Below are 20,219 nucleotides of genomic sequence, written 5' to 3'. Positions count from 1 at the left end.
CCGTCCTTGAAAACACAATTTATTTTAGAGGCAAGTAATTAATCATATTGCTGCCAAAAGTTATACAAGTAGCACAATCATTTCCTATAAATAAAAGGATAAGCATCTAGAAAAAAAAAAACCTACCGTATTTGAGTCCTTTGACTTATCAACTTTATGCATTTCCAAAAATCAATATATTATAGTTAAGGATTGCTCAAAATTGGATGCGCAAGAAGAATATATCATCAAACAACACATTTCATTTCAAGATTACAAGCGGCATGAGCTCACTTATTACATTATCAAACCACCTTATTTCAAAGAAACTGAAATTTCCTAGGAATCAGTCCCACAAGGATCATCGGAATTGTTGCCATGGGAATTAGTGGTCCGGTCTTCAATTTCTTGCGTTAACATCTTGCTTAATTCTTCAGACATTCTCTTATGAAGTTTCAGCTCCTCTAAGGAGAGTTGGTCCATCGATGCCTCCCACCAGCCTTTGATTGGAGATTTCTGTACCTCTCGTTGGAGTTGAACAGGACGCTTTGTTGCAGCTCTTAGTTTCTTCGACAATTCTGAATTTTGTTCGGATAGCTCACGCAGCTCCGTCCTTTGTTTGCCTTTGGATTGCCTAACAGCACAAGAAGGGGATGTGGCTGGATCTTCAACCCGACCGAGACAGGCTTGCTCGCGAGGACAACCAACAAGCAAGGCTTCGTTGCCTAGCTTCAAGAGTACAATTATCGAGTCCAGCGCACAATCTGAATAGATTTTAGCAGCCGTCCTAGGATCTTGCTTGCGAGGACGGCCAAGAGACAAGGCTGCGTAGCCCAGGCGAAAGAGTACAATTATCTTCTCCAGTGCACTTTCTGAATAGGCATCAGCAGCCCTCCTAGGATCTCGAGATCGACCTTTCGAAACAACCTTCTCCTGAGTCCTATTGTCCATCGTTGTATGTATTTGAGATTGACTCTTGTACTCACCCATGATTGAACGGGGATTAGCTGCGATTTATAGGGCCGCGGCACCAACTAAACCTTGCCACGTATCGTTTTGCGATTGGTGTAAGTTTGTTTCCATGTATAGCATAATATCTACCTATTTGTAGATATACATTAAATCTTTTATCTTGTTTTTTTTTTTTTTGGGTGACCGAGGATCCGCCGGATCCACCCTTGTCGGCTTACGCCGATTTGGGGTCTCACAGGCCTCCGTAGTGGATGCCCAACAACAACTATACCTCAGGGGGAATTGGCCTAGCAACCATTGCTGGAGCCCCCGCTTTAATTACTAATAACGCAGGGTTTCGAATGCTTGACCTCTTTCGCTAGAGGAGAGATTGGTTATATTTCTTTGCCAATTATGAGCATGTGTGAAAATTACTCAAAGAGCTAAGTAGATTTTGGTCCTTGAATTTGTTGATTCTCATTTTAGTATTCAAATTGATTATTTTTTATAAAAAAAAAATCAATCCCTGAACTTATCTATTCTTAAATTGTTCCCAATTGGTCCAATTTGCAGCCATTGTTATTTGTATGCGCTCAAGAAATAGTTAAATATGTTTTGTAAACATATTACATGTTATTCCCAATTCCAACTGTGATGATAGATGCAGAGTTATGAAAGTTGTCGCTTGATTAATTTAAGACTCCTAAAGACCGACTATGCACACATTCGGTGCTAATTTTCTATGAAGCTGTTCACGTGGAGAAAGTGTATCTCCTTTTTGTTGCTGTACTTTAGTGTTGACTATTCTATAAAAATTGTTCAAAAAGTCTTGAATCTATTATGTGGTAGTCAATTTAATCCTAAAGTTTTCAATTGTGCTAATTTAGTTCTAAACATTTTAACAATTTACCAAACTTGTCTTAAACCTTTTTAACGAATTGTCACTTGAGTCATTTCGATTAATTTTGGTTGAATATCGTTGATATTGCTAATTTTTTTTTAATTTTTTCCTAATTTTTTTTCTTTTATCTTTTTCCTTCTTTATTTAAAGGATCAAAGGAGGGCCATTGATCCACTAGCATATGGGCAAGGGTCAATGAACCTCGCTGGCCTTTGAGTTAGGGTTGTCAAGTGTTGACATCTAAATTTTGGCGATTTATTTAGTCATTTATTGCATAAAAAAATTAGGGGTTAATTTTTATGCCTGAAAAAAAATATTAATTGCATAGCTACATTTAGTTTGCATATTTTGCATTTTATTTATTGGACCGGTGGCGGATGAGTCAAATTGGTGTTTTTGAGTTTTAAATTGACAGGTCGGACTAAGCCCATGAAGAGAGCAAGTCGGCCCAAGCCCATATTTTTAATGATCGAAAATTATCTCGTGGGAAAATTAATTTTGAAATTTCAATCGGGAGATGAAATTTTTTTAGATAGGGCATATGGGTAAAAAATATTGCGATTTGTCTTTAAAAGATTTGGATTTAGAAAAAATTTCATATTGATCTCGAATCCTTATCAATATGGGATGAATTTTATGAAAAAGATTTGTGAAGATTGATTCGAGGAAGAATTTGAAAATGCAATTCCTTTCCCTATAAAAGGTCGTGCGTGCGAGAGGTTTCGGTTTGTTTTCTCTTCGTTCAACAAAGTAAAAAAGAAACATTCTCTTCCGGTGGAGAAAAACGAAAATCAAGCACACAAAAGGGGGAAGAGCTTCGGTTTCATTAGGGTTTGGGGGAAGGAAAGAGAAAAAGTTTTGACTTTTGCTGAAGAAGCAAAAAGCAAAAGCAGAACAGAGGGAGAGGCGAGCGTGACGTGAGAGAGAAGCGTGGGCAGCAGAAGAAAAAAAGAAAAAAGGAAAAGAAGAGCACTGTTCATCGTCTCCTTCGTGCAGCCACCACCGCGACCCGCCTGCTGAGCCATCGCATCTCTGTTCGACCTGTCCACTGCACCTCCGCAGCCACCGTTCGTTCCCTCGCGATTCGCAGCAACCGCGAGCCTCCTCGCCACACGAAGCCCGCGCCACTCGAAGCCTCGCTGCTCCCGGTCCGAGCCATCCCTACCGCCGGCTGACCCACGATTTCAACTACTCGCTGCCGCCCGAGCCGCCCCCTGACGAAGCCACCGCCTTGCACCAGCCGACGCCGGAACCCCTCCGCCAGCAGTTTGCGAGTCCCGTGCCGGCCTGCTCGTATCCTTCGGCCATCCTGTCCCTGAAGCCCAGCAGCGACGCCGCTTCCGTTTGATCTCATCGCGCCTCGCCTGCCCTCTGCAACTAGCCAGCCCCTGCTCGACGACCGCTGCTGTGCCGATCTCACCGCTCGGGCGTCTGACACCGGCAGATCTGAGCCTGCCTCCACCCGCGATCCGGCAACCTCCACGTCTCTGTGCCCGCACCAGCAGCACCAGACGCCAGAAGTCCCGACTCTGACGCCTCTGTTCACGAAATCTCCATCGCTCGCGACACTGCACCGAGCCCTCTTCCGTGTAGACGCTGAGCCGCCCCTGCCAAGCCACTCCATCCGTTGTTGCCTTTCGCTGGAGCTCCGATCGACGGCAACCCCTGCCCGGCGCCGACGAATTTGCTGCCCCCAATTTTCCTTAGGTTGCCCATTTTTCTTTTATTTTTATTTATCTTATTTTATATTATTTTACTTTACTTTTAGTTAGTTTTATTATTATTGTTTAAGTTTGAATATTGTAGGTGACTTTTAGGTTATGGATATTACAGGCATTATCCATATGGGTGTTCCCTAAGATTATTGTAATTATTAATTTGACTCGTAAGATATCGGGTCATTTTTTTTAATTGTATTAATTCTTGGGGTTTTGTCGATAGCATATTAATTGTTGAATCAATATAACTATTAATTTGATCCGTAAGAATTCGGATTATATTTTTAGTTATTTTGATCTTTTGTCGTGACATTCGGGATTATAGTAATCGTTAATTTGATCCGTGAGATGACAAAGGTTATTTTTTCGATTATTGTAATTCTTTATTTGATTGGATGCCTTGATTAGTTTAGATTTAATGTTTAGTTGGTAATTGCATTTTTTGAAAAAACACTAAAAATCTAAAAATATTTGAATTAGGATTCAGTTTGTTTTGAAATATTTCTTGTTATCTTGCATATCTAGAATATGGATTTTATTCCGAATTTAAAAAAATAAAAAAATCCAAAAAAGAAAGTGATTCATTTAGGTTGTTAGTTTTTTTATTTGAATTGCATGTTTAATTATGTGAAGTTTTAATTTCGAATTTCTTAAAGAAAAACACAAGAAAATCATTGTGCATTTTAGATTAGAATTGCATGTTTCATTTTAAATTTAGATAATCTTTTTAGATAAATTGCATCTTAGATTTAGATAATGTCTTAGTTTAAATTAGGATTTAATATGACTTAATCCCTAGTTCAAATTAGATAGAATCTTAATCTAGCTAGATCACTTTTGCATTTTTAAATTTCGAATTTCATAAAATTTGTCTTAGGATAAATTAGTTGCAATTTCCAGGAATAGATTGCATTTTTAGAATAGAAAAAAATCATGTGCACGTTATATAGAATTAAGTCCATGAAATGCACGTCATTTTAGTGATTATTGTTAGGTTCATTTCTAATTAGAAATTGCCCGTCATTAGATTATGTCATTTAATAAATGTCGCGTGACATATAGCTCGCATACTAAATTGTATGCTGCATGTCATTTTAGGTTAAATAATTTTGTATGTCATTGCATCGCATTGCATGTCATTAGAATTAGATCATTTAGATCGCATTTAATTATTGCATTTCTTCATGTCATATAGTTTAGGTCATGTTGCCATGTCATATTAGATTATTAGCATGCATCGCATGATTCTCATTAAATAAAGTGAAAACAAAAATTGAGTAATTGCTTGTTAATTAGAAACCATATCTAGGGTTGTTGATGTGGATTTTAATTTAACACTACGATACTTGCTTTCGTTGCTTTTAGGTAAATTCTACATTATTTAATTGCTTTCTTGGGTGTTAAATTTGTGGTTTGCACACCTGTATGATCACCTCACATGTTAGGGAGATAGTTTAAAATCAATTCAATTGCCAAACATTTTTGAAAATAAAAAGAATGGTACCGAAAGGGCATTAGAGAAATCTAATGTAATCAAGTCCACGTACCCTTAATCTCTGGTTTGTATTCTCCCATTATTTTACTTGGGTTTCTAATCGATCCACCAAAAATAGATTAGTGGCGACTCCTAATTGAAATAGCATTTGCATGTTAAGAACTTGAACCTAAGTCGCGAATTGATATGGGCTTGGGAGAGCCCAAGTTAAGTCTAGGCTTAACAATCCATTAGCCAAACCCTAGGTGGTTGAAACCTGAAAAAAATTGGTCGCGACAGCTTGGCGACTCACCGGGGACTTATGTTAAAACACTTAGTGGACTTAGGCCAATTTTTCTTTTTAAAAAAATATTTTTGTTTGGCAGCGAGGATCTCAGGTATGTCCCTAACATTTCTAAGGTGTTAAATGTTCTTGCAGATGGGAGGTATAATGGGAGTAGTCTTTGCTAACCCCTGTCTTGCAGGTTAGAGTATGGATGAATGTTTGAATTAAAACTATAGAAGTGTTGTTTGCATTTAAACTGTTGTGCATGCTTTATTGCTTTAGCACTACACTTTTGCACACACAACCTGCGGTCGGACCTGGGCTGCGATAGGATTTCTAATCGATCCACCAAAAATAGATTAGTGGCGACTCCTAATTGAAATAGCATTTGCATGTTAAGAACTTGAACCTAAGTCGCGAATTGATATGGGCTTGGGAGAGCCCGAGTTAAGTCTAGGCTTAACAATCCATTAGCCAAACCCTAGGTGGTTGAAACCTGAAAAAAATTGGTCGCGACAGCTTGGCAACTCCGCTGGGGACTTATGTTAAAACACTTAGTGGACTTAGGCCAATTTTTCTTTTTAAAAAAATATTTTTGTTTGGCAGCGAGGATCTCAGGTATGTCCCTAACATTTCTAAGGTGTTAAATGTTCTTGCAGATGGGAGGTATAATGGGAGTAGTCTTTGCTAACCCCTGTCTTGCAGGTTAGAGTATGGATGAATGTTTGAATTAAAACTATAGAAGTGTTGTTTGCATTTAAACTCACAGTGCATGCTTTATTGCTTTAGCACTACACTTTTGCACACACAACCTGCGGTCGGACCTGGGCTGCGATAGGATTTCTAGGATGGTGTTGAGAATGATACTTCCTCCAAAGTGAGACTGCTATGTAGAGGTTGACCTTCTCTTCCCCGAAATTTCTTTCATGGTGTCGAATGTGTTTATTCATATCCGCGAGACTGCGTGATTATTGGGTATTCCATTCGACTGAGCCGGAGTTAGGGGGACCTGATACGTTAATGCGAGACTGCAATGGTCAGATTATCCTCTTAGCTCCACCTTGTTAAGCCATTTAGACAGAAATCGAGCCTCACATCTCATGTGCATGTCTATGTGATTGTCATTAATTTCCCTTGGTGAAGTAAGTCTTCTATCTCTATACTATGCGATTTACTTACTTTGTCACGCTTTTGGTCCACCCATGACAATTCAGGATAATCATTTGATCTAATTCCTTTCATGACTGAAATGAGGAAATTGCTATGTAATTAATCATTTGGAAAATAAAAAAAATTGGAAATTTGTTTTCAATTCAAGTCTTGATTTTTCCTAGTTCATGTTTAGGAAATTTCGTCCCTCTGGGGCGTCCCATGTCTTTATTTTCCTAGTCCAATTTTAAGAAATCCTCTTCATATGTGGACTTTTCTTGAGTAAAAAAATAGATTGTTGTCATAGATTAGTTTTCTCATTACACCTCTACTTACGTATTTTCATCCATTTTCCTTAGGTGATCAAGAACTAGAATGGCTGACCAAACCGAAATGCGTGATCGTATCTCCGCTATGGAAGACCAACTCAGACAGTTGCTCGCTTCTATGCAATTCATGACAGCTCAAATCCAATCACTCCGAACGGATTTGACTCCTGCACCTACTCTCCCTGAGACAGTAGTCCTGAAGCAATCAGGCAAGACCCAAATGAGTAATGGCGACATGGCTGACTTGGAAGATGACCCACTGTTGGTCACTGCCGAAAAAACTAAACTTGACAATGTCCCTAAGATGGGGCAAGATGAAGGAAGTGATGGACACTCTAGGGCAGCCTTTGATTACCTGGTGAAGTATTCGGCTCCTCCCAGCTTTTACTTCGACTCCCGCAACATAGTTCCAAGTGGATGGGATGACATGGACGATTTGACGTCTCCAAAGACAGAGAACTCTGATGAAGCCCTAGAAGGAATCACAGGTCTGTTCGATGACCTCTTCATAGGAACCAATGATGAAGGACCTTCGAAAGACATGGACGTTAGCCTGCAAGAGTAACTTGTTGCACATTCCCCTGCGCGGGAATTTTTTATCGCTTTCTAGGAATTCTTATCGCTTTTTAGGAATTGTTTTCGCCTTCTAGGAATTTCTTATTTTTGCTCTCTTTTTAGAGATCAGGAATTGCATTTTCCATTCCAATAATGTAATTCATTTGATTCTATTCAATGAAATTACAATTTTATTTCCAATTTTGAGGACATGATGGAGTATACCAAACCAATCCAATGACGATATCCAACCATGAAAGAAACTATCATCCACGAAAAAATCCTGATGGCTGGGCTTTCTCATGCTTCCTCCCAAAAACTTTTTTTGAAAACAAAAGTGTTTCACTGCTAAAAAAAAAGAACAAAAAATTTCCCAAAGCTTGTAGCAGATTAAACCTGTTTGTTTGTCTGACTCATTTGCTTATTGTCTCAGTGTATAATTGTATAACTTGTTATGACAAGGGACATCTGAAAATGGCGTATCAAGTTTCAACGATCATAAACTTGACTTGTGATCAATAGGCTTAGAGCGCACTTGCAGTAAAAAAACAGATTTGGAGCAAGTAAAAGAGGACCATCATTCCCTGGTGGAAGAGTTGACAAATTGGGGGGATGACAGGTTTTGGTAGTGACCTGACTGGGATAAAGTCTCAACCCGAGCCAAAATGGATGTGCAATTTGAATTTACTTTGATGTTGCATAGTATTATACTGATGCATGTACTCTTGTGCAGGGGCAAAAGTGGATTTTCAGTCTTGAATGATAGGAACAATCCAAAGACATCAATTGCTGAGGCAATTCCCATTGTAGAGGAATCCTTGAATGATTCTCATTTAGCTTAAAAAAACCATTTTGCAAAGATAGAAAACTGTTTGAAGTTGACATGCCTAAAGCTGTTGAGTTCTTTTTTAAACAAAAAAAAAGGGTTTTACATGATGACTCTTACATGTTTTATCCACCAATTCCACTAAAGAACATCAAGATGGACTAATTTAATGAATGATGTGGAATTGATTGAGCATACTAAATGAGACGAGTCGGGATGATGAAAGGCAAACCCTATCATATACACAGTTCCATATTCATACACTTGTGAGATGAGTGTAGGAAGGTTCATATCCATAAGGTAAAGAGTTCTCTCGCAAGAGGTATGGCAACCGAAATGATGAGAGGCAATTCATTTCTCTATCCCAAACACTACAGGTGATCCGTTACTTAACCCTTTTGAGCCCATACACTTATGGATATTCTTTTCAAATCACCCCGTCAAGAATCACCCCACATCGGGGCAGCTAAGAGATCAAATAGCATCATGAGGTGAGGAAAATGGATTGAAATTTTCTTGCTCTCACTTGCATCAATCTTCAAGTCATGCTATTACATTGAATTCATGTGTTAATTTAAGTGCCTTAGGATGATGAAGAGCATTTCTTTCTCTATCCCATACACTTATATCCTTTGCATAGCCCATTTGATTCTGCAATTTCATTTTCTTTAAACCCAATTGGTGATCATCCCCCACATTGGGGCAAGGCAAAAGGCAGATGAAGACTTTTGAAAAGTTCGAGTGTCATTCAAAGTGTAATTGCTTGACGCATGCATTGTGCGCAAGAATTGAATTCAAAATAGAATTAAGGAGCATGAAAAAGTAGTGTGCCTGGTAAAAGCAAGGCCAATGCCCATGAAAAAGAAGTGAAGAAAAAATGCATGAGAGCTATGGGCATAAAAAGTGGTGTGCTTGGTAAAAGCAAAGTCAATGCCCATAGATGAAAAAAGAAAGTCAAGATAGGTGACTGTCAATTGCAAGAATTGAGTCTCAATGGAGCAATACTCAAAGAGCTCAAAAGTTGAGTTTTCATAATCAATGGGGCACTTCATGAAGACAATCCCCAATGGTGAAAAAGAAAACTGGTGGCAATGCCAAGATGATCATCAACTCTCACATTTTATATACATTTTGAGCCTAATGATCCTTTCATTTCTCAACCCATGAACCCAACCTACGTTACGTCCCTTACAAAGTCTCTTTAGATTAGGGCACTTGAATTAACGTAGGAATTCATATGTTTATAAGCATCGCTCGAAGAAGTGCGAGCAAGATTATTTCTTTTTCATTTTGTAGGGTTCTTGACTTGTAAACCCGGAGATGATTACAAGACAATTCATTCAATAGCTTTGACTCAAAGAGTCCTTTTGTTAAGCCATTGACCAAGCCCTCATTATGGTCCCTGTTAAAGACCTCTCAGATTGGTAAGATCGTACCGCTTGCGAGAATACTCGGACCCATGTCGATATGATAAAATTGAGTGATTCTCATAAAATAACCATTCTAAATGAGAGTGAGTGAAAATCCTTTCTAACCGAAAGTCTCTCATTTAGTATTTTTAAGAAAATCCATGTCGTGAGAAGATTGTCTTGAATGATAATTCTCTCCAGTGGAAATTTGGGTGATACAAATGTCATTATGCATAAACCCTGATTGAGTTGATAAAAACCTCACTGAATTTTGAAATGTGCATTCTAGAGTAGCTTAGATTGTCTATCTCTTTGATGAATGCATATCAGTTTTTGCTCTAAATCATGTCTGACAGGTAATTCAAGTTCCTTTCAGAATGTTTCATGATATTAGGAGGTGAGAAGCCTCCACAAGATATCTAAGTTCCAGAAGACATATCCCAAAGAATCAAAGATATCATCAGCCCAATGTCCATTTATATTGACCTGGCGTGGCGTGCTTTTGTAGCCCGATGTCCATTTATGTTGACCTGGCGTGCTTTCGTAGCCCAGAGTCCCTCTTTATCGACTCGGCGTGCTTTCGTAGCCCGATGTCCATTTATATTGACCTGGCGTGCTTTCGTAGCCCAGAGTCCATTTATATTGACATGGCGTGCTTTTGTAGCCCAGAGTCCCTCTTTATCGACTCGGCGTGCTTTTGTAGCCCGATGTCCATTTATATTGACCTGGCGTGCTTTCGTAGCCCAGAGTCTCTTTATTGACTCGGCGTGCTTTTGTAGCCCGATGTCCTTTTATATCGACCTAGCGTGCTGTCATAGCCCAGAGTCCCTTTTGAAAACACCGATACTCTACTGAGTTGTCCCCCAAATATTTTCCTCCAGATTCAATCTGATTAAGGCGACCAAAGAACGGTTCGAGTCCTGGTCAATTGACCTCTGTTGCAAGGCTGCGCGACCGAAGAATGGTTCGGGTCCTAGCCAAGCAAAACCTCGTTTAGGCGACCGTAGAATGGTATGGGTCCTAGACAACATTTATTGCTCTAACAGGCGACCGTAGAATGGTACGGGTCTTGGAAAAGTAATTTCCCCATTCAGGCGACCGTAGAATGGTACGGGTCCTCGACAACACCCATTCCCTATTTTAGGCGACCGTAGAATGGTACGGGTCCTAGAAAGTGAATCCCCGTTTAAGCGACCATAGAATGGTATGAGTCCTAGACAAAACCTATTTCCCTATTCAGGCGACCGTAGAATGGTACGGGTCCTAGAAAAAACATATTTCCCTATTCAGGCAACCGTAGAATGGTACGGGTCCTGGAAGGTAAATCCTCATTTAGGCGACCGTAGAATGGTACGAGTCCTAGACACGACCAAACACTGTCATACTGGGCGACCGTAGAATGGTACGAGGCCTGGGAAAGCAGTCTCTTTACAAAGCCATGTTACTATTCGGGCGACCGTAAAATGGTACGGGTCTTGGACATGTAACACCAACTATCTTGAATCACTCTACCCTCTTTGAAGGTAAGTTATTCTAGGTAAGTTCTTTTACCATTTGCATACAAATTGCATTCCAAAATTTTGACATCTCGATGATCCGGATGTCTCAATTCTCTTCGTTGAATGTTTCACTCGAATGTGAATGTTTTCGACCTTTCTTGTTATACTTAGTTTGGATCTAGGTATTTCGAGCTTCTAAAATCGTGACATCTCTCGTCCGGGACTGGATGTCTTGATTATTTTCATTCAAACATTTTACTCGGATGTGAATGTTTGTCAATCCTTCTCATTATACCTTAGTCTGGATTTAGGTATTTTGAGATTTTCAAAAAATCTTGACATCTCGATCCGGATCTAGATGTCTCAATTTTTCCGTTGAACATTTCACTTTGGATGTGAATGTTCTTAACTATTACGCTTTTCGAGGAACCTGAGTGAGAGTTGGGTACTTGTGGAGTAAATAGGGATTTATCATGTACCTCAAAATGCTTTACCGCACTAATTGGTAAGTAATTGTAGGTACGTTCTTTCCTTTGACATCATGCATTTGCATTAGCATTTCCATGCATCATATAAATTGCATTAAAAAATGGAATTCATTTTCCGACAAAAAAAAAAATCATTCAGTGCATTTGCATGGTCAAAATTTAGATCTCAATTTGTCTTTGAAGGCAACCTCTTCGAGCTCACCTTCAAAGAGGGGCAGCTGTTGACACTTAAATTTTGGCGATCTATTTAGTCATTTATTGCATAAAAAAATTAGGGGTTAATTTTTATGCCTGAAAAAAAATATTAATTGCATAGCTACATTTAGTTTGCATATTTTGCATTTTATTTACTTTGGACCGGTGGCGGATGAGTCAAATTGGTGTTTTTGAGTTTTAAATTGACAGTCGGACTAAGCCCATGAAGAGAGCAAGTCGGCCCAAGCCCATATTTTTAATGATCGAAAATTATCTCGTGGGAAAATTAATTTTGAAATTTCAATCGGGAGATGAAATTTTTTAGATAGGGCAGATGGGTAAAAAATATTGCGATTTGTCTTTAAAAGATTTGGATTTAGAAAAAATTTCATCTTGATCTCGAATCCTTATCAATATGGGATGAATTTTATGAAAAAAGATTTGTGAAGATTGATTCGAGGAAGAATTTGAAAATGCAATTCCTTTCCCTATAAAAGGTCGTGCGTGCGAGAGGTTTAGGGTTGTTTTCTCTTCGTTCAAAAAAGTAAAAAAAAAATTCTCTTCTGGTGGAGAAAACGAAAATCAAGCACACAAAAGGGGAAGAGGCTTCGGTTTCATTAGGGTTTGGGGGAAGGAAAGAGAAAAGTTTTGACTTTTGCTGAAGAAGCAAAAAGCAAAAGCAGAACAGAGGGAGAGGTGAGCGTGACGTGAGAGAGAAGCGTGGGCAGCAGAAGAAAAAAGGAGAAAAAAAGGAAAAGAAGAGCACTGTTCATCGTCTCCTTCGTGCAGCCACCACCGCGACCCGCCTGCTGAGCCATCGCATCTCTGTTCGACCTGTCCGCCGCACCTCCGCAGCCACCGTTCGTTCCCTCGCGATTCGCAGCAACCACGAGCCTCCCTCGCCACACGAAGCCCACGCCACTCGAAGCCTCGCTGCTCCCGGTCCGAGCCATCCCTACCGCCGGCTGACCCACGATTCCAACTACTCGCTGCCGCCCGAGCCGCCCCCTGACGAAGCCACCGCCTTGCACCGGCCGACGCCGGAACCGCCTCCGCCAGCAGTTTGCGAGTCCCCGTGCCGGCCTGCGCGTATCCTTCGGCCATCCCGTCCCTGAAGCCCAGCAGCGACGCCGCTTCCGTTTGATCTCATCGCGCCTCACCTGCCCTCTGCAACCAGCCAGCCCCTGCTCGACGACCGCTGCTGTGCCGATCTCACCGCTCGGGCGTCGACACTGGCAGATCTGAGCCTGCCTCCACCCGTGATCCGGCAACCTCCACATCTCTGTGCCCGCACCAGCAGCACCGGACGCCATAAGTCCCGACTCCGACGCCTCTGTTCAGGAAATCTCCATCGCTCGCGACACTGCACCGAGCCCTCTTCCGTGTAGACGCTGAGCCGCCCCTGCCAAGCCACTCCATCCGTTGCTGCCTTTCGCCGGAGCTCCGATCGATGGCAACCCCTGCTCGATGCCGATGAATTTGCTGCCCCCAATTTTCCTTAGGTTGCCCATTTTTTCTTTTATTTTTATTTTTCTTATTTTATATTATTTTACTTTACTTTTAGTTAGTTTTATTATTATTGTTTAAGTTTGAATATTGTGAGGTGACTTTTAGGTTATGGATATTACAAGCATTATCCATAGGGGTATTCCCTAAGATTATTGTAATTATTAATTTGACCCGTAAGATATCGGGTCATTTTTTTAATTGTATTAATTCTAGGGGTTTTGTCGATAGCATATTAATTATTGAATCAATATAACTATTAATTTGATCCGTAAGAATTCGGATCATATTTTTAGTTATTTTGATCTTTTTGTCGTGACATTCAGGATTATAGTAATCGTTAATTTGACCTGTGAGATGACAGGTTATTTTTTCGATCATTGTAATTCTTTATTTGATTGGATGCCTTGATTAGTTTAGATTTAATGTTTAGTTGGTAATTGCATTTTTTGAAAAAACACTAAAAATCTAAAAATATTTGAATTAGGATTCAGTTTGTTTTGAAATATTTCTTGTTATCTTGCATATCTAGAATAGGGATTTTATTCCGAATTTAAAAATAAAAAAATCCAAAAAAAGAAAGTGATTCATTTAGGTTGTTAGTTTTTTTATTTGAATTGCATGTTTAATTATGTGAAGTTTTAATTTCGAATTTCTTAAAGAAAAACACAAGAAAATCATTGTGCATTTTAGATTAGAATTGCATGTTTCATTTTAAATTTAGATAATCTTTTTAGATAAATTGCATCTTAGATTTAGATAATGTCTTAGTTTAAATTAGGATTTAATATGACTTAATCCCTAGTTCAAATTAGATAGAATCTTAATCTAGCTAGATCACTTTTGCATTTTTAAATTTCGAATTTCATAAAATTTGTCTTAGGATAAATTAGTTGCAATTTCCAGGAATAGATTGCATTTTTAGAATAGAAAAAAATCATGTGCACGTTATATAGAATTAAGTCCATGAAATGCACGTCATTTTAGTGATTATTGTTAGGTTCATTTCTAATTAGAAATTGCCCGTCATTAGATTATGTCATTTAATAAATGTCGCGTGACATATAGCTCGCATACTAAATTGTATGCTGCATGTCATTTTAGGTTAAATAATTTTGTATGTCATTGCATCGTATTGCATGTCATTAGAATTAGATCATTTAGATCGCATTTAATTATTGCATTTCTTCATGTCATATAGTTTAGGTCATGTTGCCATGTCATATTAGATTATTAGCATGCATCGCATGATTCTCATTAAATAAAGTGAAAACAAAAATTGAGTAATTGCTTGTTAATTAGAAACCATATCTAGGGTTGTTGATGTGGATTTTAATTTAACACTGCAGATGCTTGCTTTCGTTGCTTTTAGGTCAATTGTACATTATTTAATTGCTTTCTTGGGTGTTAAATTGGTGGTTTGCACACTCGTATGATCACCTCACATGTTAGGGAGATAGTTTAAAATCAATTCAATTGCCAAACATTTTTGAACATAAAAAGAATGGTACCGAAAGGGCATTAGAGAAATCTAATGTAATCAAGTCCCCGTACCCTTAATCTCTGGTTCGTAGGAGTAAAGTAATTCTCCCATTATTTTACTTGGGTTTCTAATCGACCCACCAAAAATAGATTAGTGGCGACTCCTAATTGAAATATCATTTGCATGTTAAGAACTTGAACCTAAGTCGAGAATTGGTATGGGCTTGGGAGAGCCCGAGTTAAGTCTAGGCTTAACAATCCATTAGCCAAACCCTAGGTGGTTGAAACCTGAAAAAAATTGGTCGCGACATGAAGCCCTTATTAGGGGCGGGCGAGTGTCACGGCCTAGCTATGGCTCGCAATAGCCTAGGCAAGGCATCGCGGCCCTCGCCTAGGCTCTTGCCAATTATAGCGAGGGCTTGTAATGCCCCCGTTAGCTATAGTGAGGGCTAGCAAGCCGTCATCTAGTGATCGATGGGGTTGCTTGCCATATGTAAAAAGAGGAAAAAATAAGAGGAAAAAAAGTAAAAATCAATAAAAAATTCGAAATTTTTTAATAATTTAAAAAAATTTAATGTTAGCACCAATCACGATACTTCAAATGGCCAGAGCTAACTAAACCATAATGTTAGCAACATACAGCCAAAATAGCTAAAATAACTAAATTGACAATTCGTTAAAATCCTAAGAACTAGTTTGGCAAATCATTAAAGATTTTAAGACTAGATTGGCACAATTGAAAGATTTATAACTAAATTTGCAGGTTGTCAAAAGTTTTAAGAGTATGTTGGCACAATTAAGAGATTTAGAACTAAATTGACCACTGTTTAATAAATTTAGGACTTTTTGGATATTTTCGCCTGAAAATTCCTGTCCAAATGCAATCTTGGTTTAAAAAAATATTAGATTTGACTCATGAATGATCAAGTTTGAGCATGTTCGAAGGGGCAATGTAAGTGGCCGAAGCTCAGGAAGGAAATTGATTGACTAGGCCTGCCAATTTGTGTTTAGTTGGCTCAAGTGAGCTCCGATGGACTGCGGGGTTCATGCTCATGTTTACTTTAATGTATTCTCCGCCAGTATTTGGAATCCATTGCCATAAGGAAGTGCATCAAGCCACATTAGAATATACTGGACTTGAAAGATGTAGAAAGCAGAAACTCTTCTTGTTCCATATTACAAACATTTCAAACTAAATGTGGAGGTCCAATTGAACGGATATTGGCTATGACGATGAGCTGGCTCTAAAATATATATGCTACATAAGACAATTAATTTGATATGAGAAGTTTCACTCCATGAACAAAGATGGCATCGTCATTAAGCAATGCCTGAAAACTTGTTTAGTTTCTGTTTCTTAAAAAGAGGACCCCAAAGCCTTCCATTAGGCCTTTGTCCATATATACCGATGAGTTGAAGACGTACATAGGACATACTCCTTTAAAATTCATTAATAGAGCTGACAAAAGACACCGTGGATGCTCAGAATTGATGGAAGAGGAGAGGCGCTGCTTTATAATTGTTTCCATCATGGCTCATGACTTACCGACATCAATGCCATGTCCAATATTATCAATGTCCGCGTTCAGTACTTGCCAACGGATCTTGGAAGATGATAGATTCTGCATGTCGTCGGGTATGACTGGTTTTTGCAACAAAAAAAAATTCCAAAGGAACGCGCTCAACACGAACAAGAGGAAGATAATAATATTATATCATCTGGATCACGATGAGGGACACGATACCGAAAACATCAAACTTATGAGACATTCTCTTTCGGCTAACCCACGTGTACCCTTTTTTTATCAAATTATTGGAAGATGAATTTCAATTTGGTTTAATTGAACGAGTGTTCGTCAGTGATTTCCCTCATTCAATTTTTTTTTAGAAATTCACTTTGGAATAACAACGCATATCATGTCTGTACAGGTGTCAAATTTGTGTTCATTCAACATGTTGTTATTCAAAGGTTTGACACTTCACATTAGCTTCGGGGCTTGCTCTTACAAGTGTCAAATATGAGTTTCTTTAACATGTTTATTTGTCTCCGTATGATGATGGTACTAGGGACATTAAACCTAGATGTACACTGCCGAATGGCAAAACCGTAATTACATATGGAGATCCTAACACTGTGAAGTTGAGATCACAAGACTGTAAAATTTATTTTGATTCATAGTGGAATCCAACCAATATGCTATCGGCGTGGAGAGTGGACGTAGGCTTGATCTAAGCCGAACCACTATAAATTATGTGTTCTTATTCTCTTCCCTGAACTACTTTATTTTGTTCGTAGTTCTATTTAACTACTAAAGTTTGAACTCGCTCAAAGTTTGTTGTTCTTCAGACTCAATTACAGAAGCAAAATATTTCTATTGTTCCTTGCAAAAAATTGTCTTCACACCTATTCACCCTCCTTTAAGTGTTCATACTAGCACTTACACTTGCGAGGTTAATTTGGAAGTTAAATGTGCAGTTTCAATGTGGCAGATAGAATCTATATTTATATCATAGTTTCTTCCACACAAAGTAACTTGTAAGGTAGTGTTGACACCTAATTTAAATTCAATTTTTAGAAAATAAAAGATTAGAGGGAAATTTTGAAAAGAAATTTTGAATTCAAAATAATTCAACACTGGATTTTGGAGCCATTTCTTTGTTGGAGAAGTTGAGCGAAAATCTCCACCGGCGAGAGGTTGAGCAAAAATCTCTACCGGCGAAACAAACTCGAATTTTTGCTTTATAAATAGGGGAGTTTCTCTTCATGGTTCGTCCAAGAAAAAATAGCAAACTGAAGAGAAAGAGAGAAAAAAGTACAGTCGCAGAAAGTGAACGGGGGGAGGTTTTCGGAAGAGAGTGAGAGAGAAAAGTAAGAAGCCGTCCGTAGGTCTTCGAGAGGAGAACAAGAAAAAGCAGAAGAGTGAAAAAGAAAAGTCAAACAGCAAAAAGAAGCTTTTGCTTCTGCAAAAGGAACAGAGAAGACAAAGACGTGCGGGCAGAAAAAAAGGAGAAATCCTGTTCATCTTCTTCCCTTTCGGCTCCGTTGATCACTCCACTTCGCAGCCGTTCGAGTTTTTGCTGCACCGGTCATTTGTGCGGCGTCGTCCGTGATTTCGCCTTGCTGCCTCACTCACCGTGTGACGCCCACGATCGGACTCGAGCCAAATCTGCCCAACGTCCGCACTGCGCGGCTCCGAGCTTCCCGACGACCTCTGCTCGTTCGTGATCTACCCGCCCTCGCCGACGCTTGCTGAAGCCGTGCCGCTCCGACCGCGCAGCTCGAACCAGATCTGCACCACCGCGCCCGCCTCCGCAGCGCCCGGACCTCCCGCGCTGCTCGCCCCGACGCCGTCACCTTTGCTCGACCCGGTGCCTCGACGATTCCCCCTTGCCGTCGCTGAGCACCACCAGGAACCCGCGCCGGCCATCGCGACCTGCTGCCCCCCGCGCGACGCCGGAGCTCCGAAGCCCGCCGCTGCTGCTCCGAGTTCCACTTGCTGACCCGCGACGTCGGAACCGAGCTGCCACACACCCGTGAGACGCCACCTCCGCCGGACCATCACCGTACCTCCGGGAGCTCTCCACCGGTGCTGCCCTCAACCCGAATCGGTCCCGGTAGCCCGACGTCCACCGCACCCGACGTTGCTGCTCCTCGCGTTTGCTGCGCACGCCCGAGCAGAGTCATCTGCTGCCTCCTCTGTTTCTTTGCTGCGGTGTCCGGTTCTTGCCGAACCTCGCCGGAGCTCCAACGGACAGCCCTTGTTCCGAACGGCAACCCATCACCGAACCACCAGCTGCTCCTCGCCATTCCTCAAGCCAACCGTGAGTTGGACTAGGTGATTTTCTAGATATTTGATTTCATTTTTTATATATATATTCTAACTTGATTTGTTTTGATTTATTTTTATCGTTAGGAAATTTGTCATATTAAGTTATGATAATAAAAAATATTGACCCGCGAGACGTCGGGTTAGATTTTTGATTATTTCAACTTTTTATGGCAAAATTCATGAATTACTTTGCACCATTAATTCATATTAAAATGCCATTGATTTATATGGATGGATGTTTGTTTTGGCATGTTATTATTATTTGCTCATCACATATTATGCATTATATTAGGTTTTTAGGTCTATACACATATCACATTTGAATGCAACGCATTTTAGTTTTTTTTAAGATTCATGTAGAATTAGGATGATTTTCCTTTAATAAAACCAAAACACAAAAAAAAAAATATAAAAAAACAAATCCAAAAAAATATTAGGTACATGCTAGTTAATTTGCATAATAGGTTTAATTAGAATTTGTTTATTAGTAAAATATTGTCATATCTAGAACTTAGGTACTTAGGTCCATGCACATTTCATATTAAAGCAACATACTTAGATATTTTTAGATTAAGTCAATTTTCATTTAATAGAACAAAAAGATGAACAAAAAAAATGTTATGCATGCCATATGAGTTATAGTTTTAAAAGAAAATGCTAAAAGATAATCATTGCACCATTAAGTTGTTTTTCTTTTTAATAAAAAACATTATGTCATTAAAAAAAAAAAAAAAATAAAAAGATCATTTCCTTGGTTAGTTAATAGGTTAATTCATAATTAATCTCATATCATCATTATTTAGCATAGGTTGCATATATGCATTAAAAACAAATCATCATTAAAATAAAATCATAAAAGAGCATGCATGTAGAAATACCATGTCATTCATCCCATATCACGTAGTACATGCATATTTAGAATTATATAAATTAGATTGCATACGTATAGTGATAAGTTTAAGTCATACCATATGAATTGCATCTTGCATGTCATTAAAATAAATCCATGCATATTAAATTTAGTTTAAGATTACATATAATTGACATTTTTTAAAAAAGAAAAATTAGGTAATCATGTTTAGGACATGCATTTTTATTAGCATTTTTCATTGAATGTTATTTTATTGATTGTGCACCCGCATGACCACCATTTGCATGTTAATAGTTTAGGTTTAAATTAATCAACATTGCCTGCAAAATATTTTTTAAAATTAAAATAAAAGGTACCGAAAGGGCGTTAGACTAATCTAGCGTAACCATGTCCCGGACCTATTGAATCTCTGGTTCGTAAAAATAAAGTATTCTCTCATACTTTATTTGGGTTTCTAATCAACCCTAATTGATTAGTGGCGGCTCCAAATTGAATAGAATTGCATGTTTAAATAGATTAATTTCAAGTCGCGATTGGTAGGACTTGGGAGGGTCCGAGCCAAGTCTTAGGACTTAGTAATCCATTAACCTAAACTTTAGGATTGCCCTGAAATTTTAGGTCGCGACAGGTAGCCATGGAGTTAGAGAGGGACAACAAGGGGCTCCGGCCTCTCTTGAGCCCCCACAAGTAAAACTCAAAATACTAATTATTAAATTTCTTGTGTGCTAGGAATATCTTCTGGCCTATTTCTTAAATTTCATGTTAAGGCGT

General features: G+C 39.1%; 1 protein-coding gene across 1 annotated transcript; it reads right to left on the bottom strand.

Annotated features, from left to right (window-relative positions):
* Positions 1–318: 318 nt before the first annotated feature.
* Positions 319–930, bottom strand: LOC104428941. Its single transcript, XM_010041860.1, has one exon. It carries the CDS (start codon positions 928–930, stop codon positions 319–321), a length of 612 nt encoding a protein of 203 aa, XP_010040162.1.
* Between the last annotated feature and the right edge of the window lie 19,289 nt (positions 931–20,219).

The sequence above is a fragment of the Eucalyptus grandis genome, chromosome 8 (genome assembly GCF_016545825.1).
Source record: "Eucalyptus grandis isolate ANBG69807.140 chromosome 8, ASM1654582v1, whole genome shotgun sequence".
In the NCBI taxonomy this organism is placed as follows: Eukaryota; Viridiplantae; Streptophyta; class Magnoliopsida; order Myrtales; family Myrtaceae; genus Eucalyptus; species Eucalyptus grandis.
Note: the sequence above shows the minus strand (reverse complement) of the source record. Positions and strands in the feature narration are given on the sequence as shown.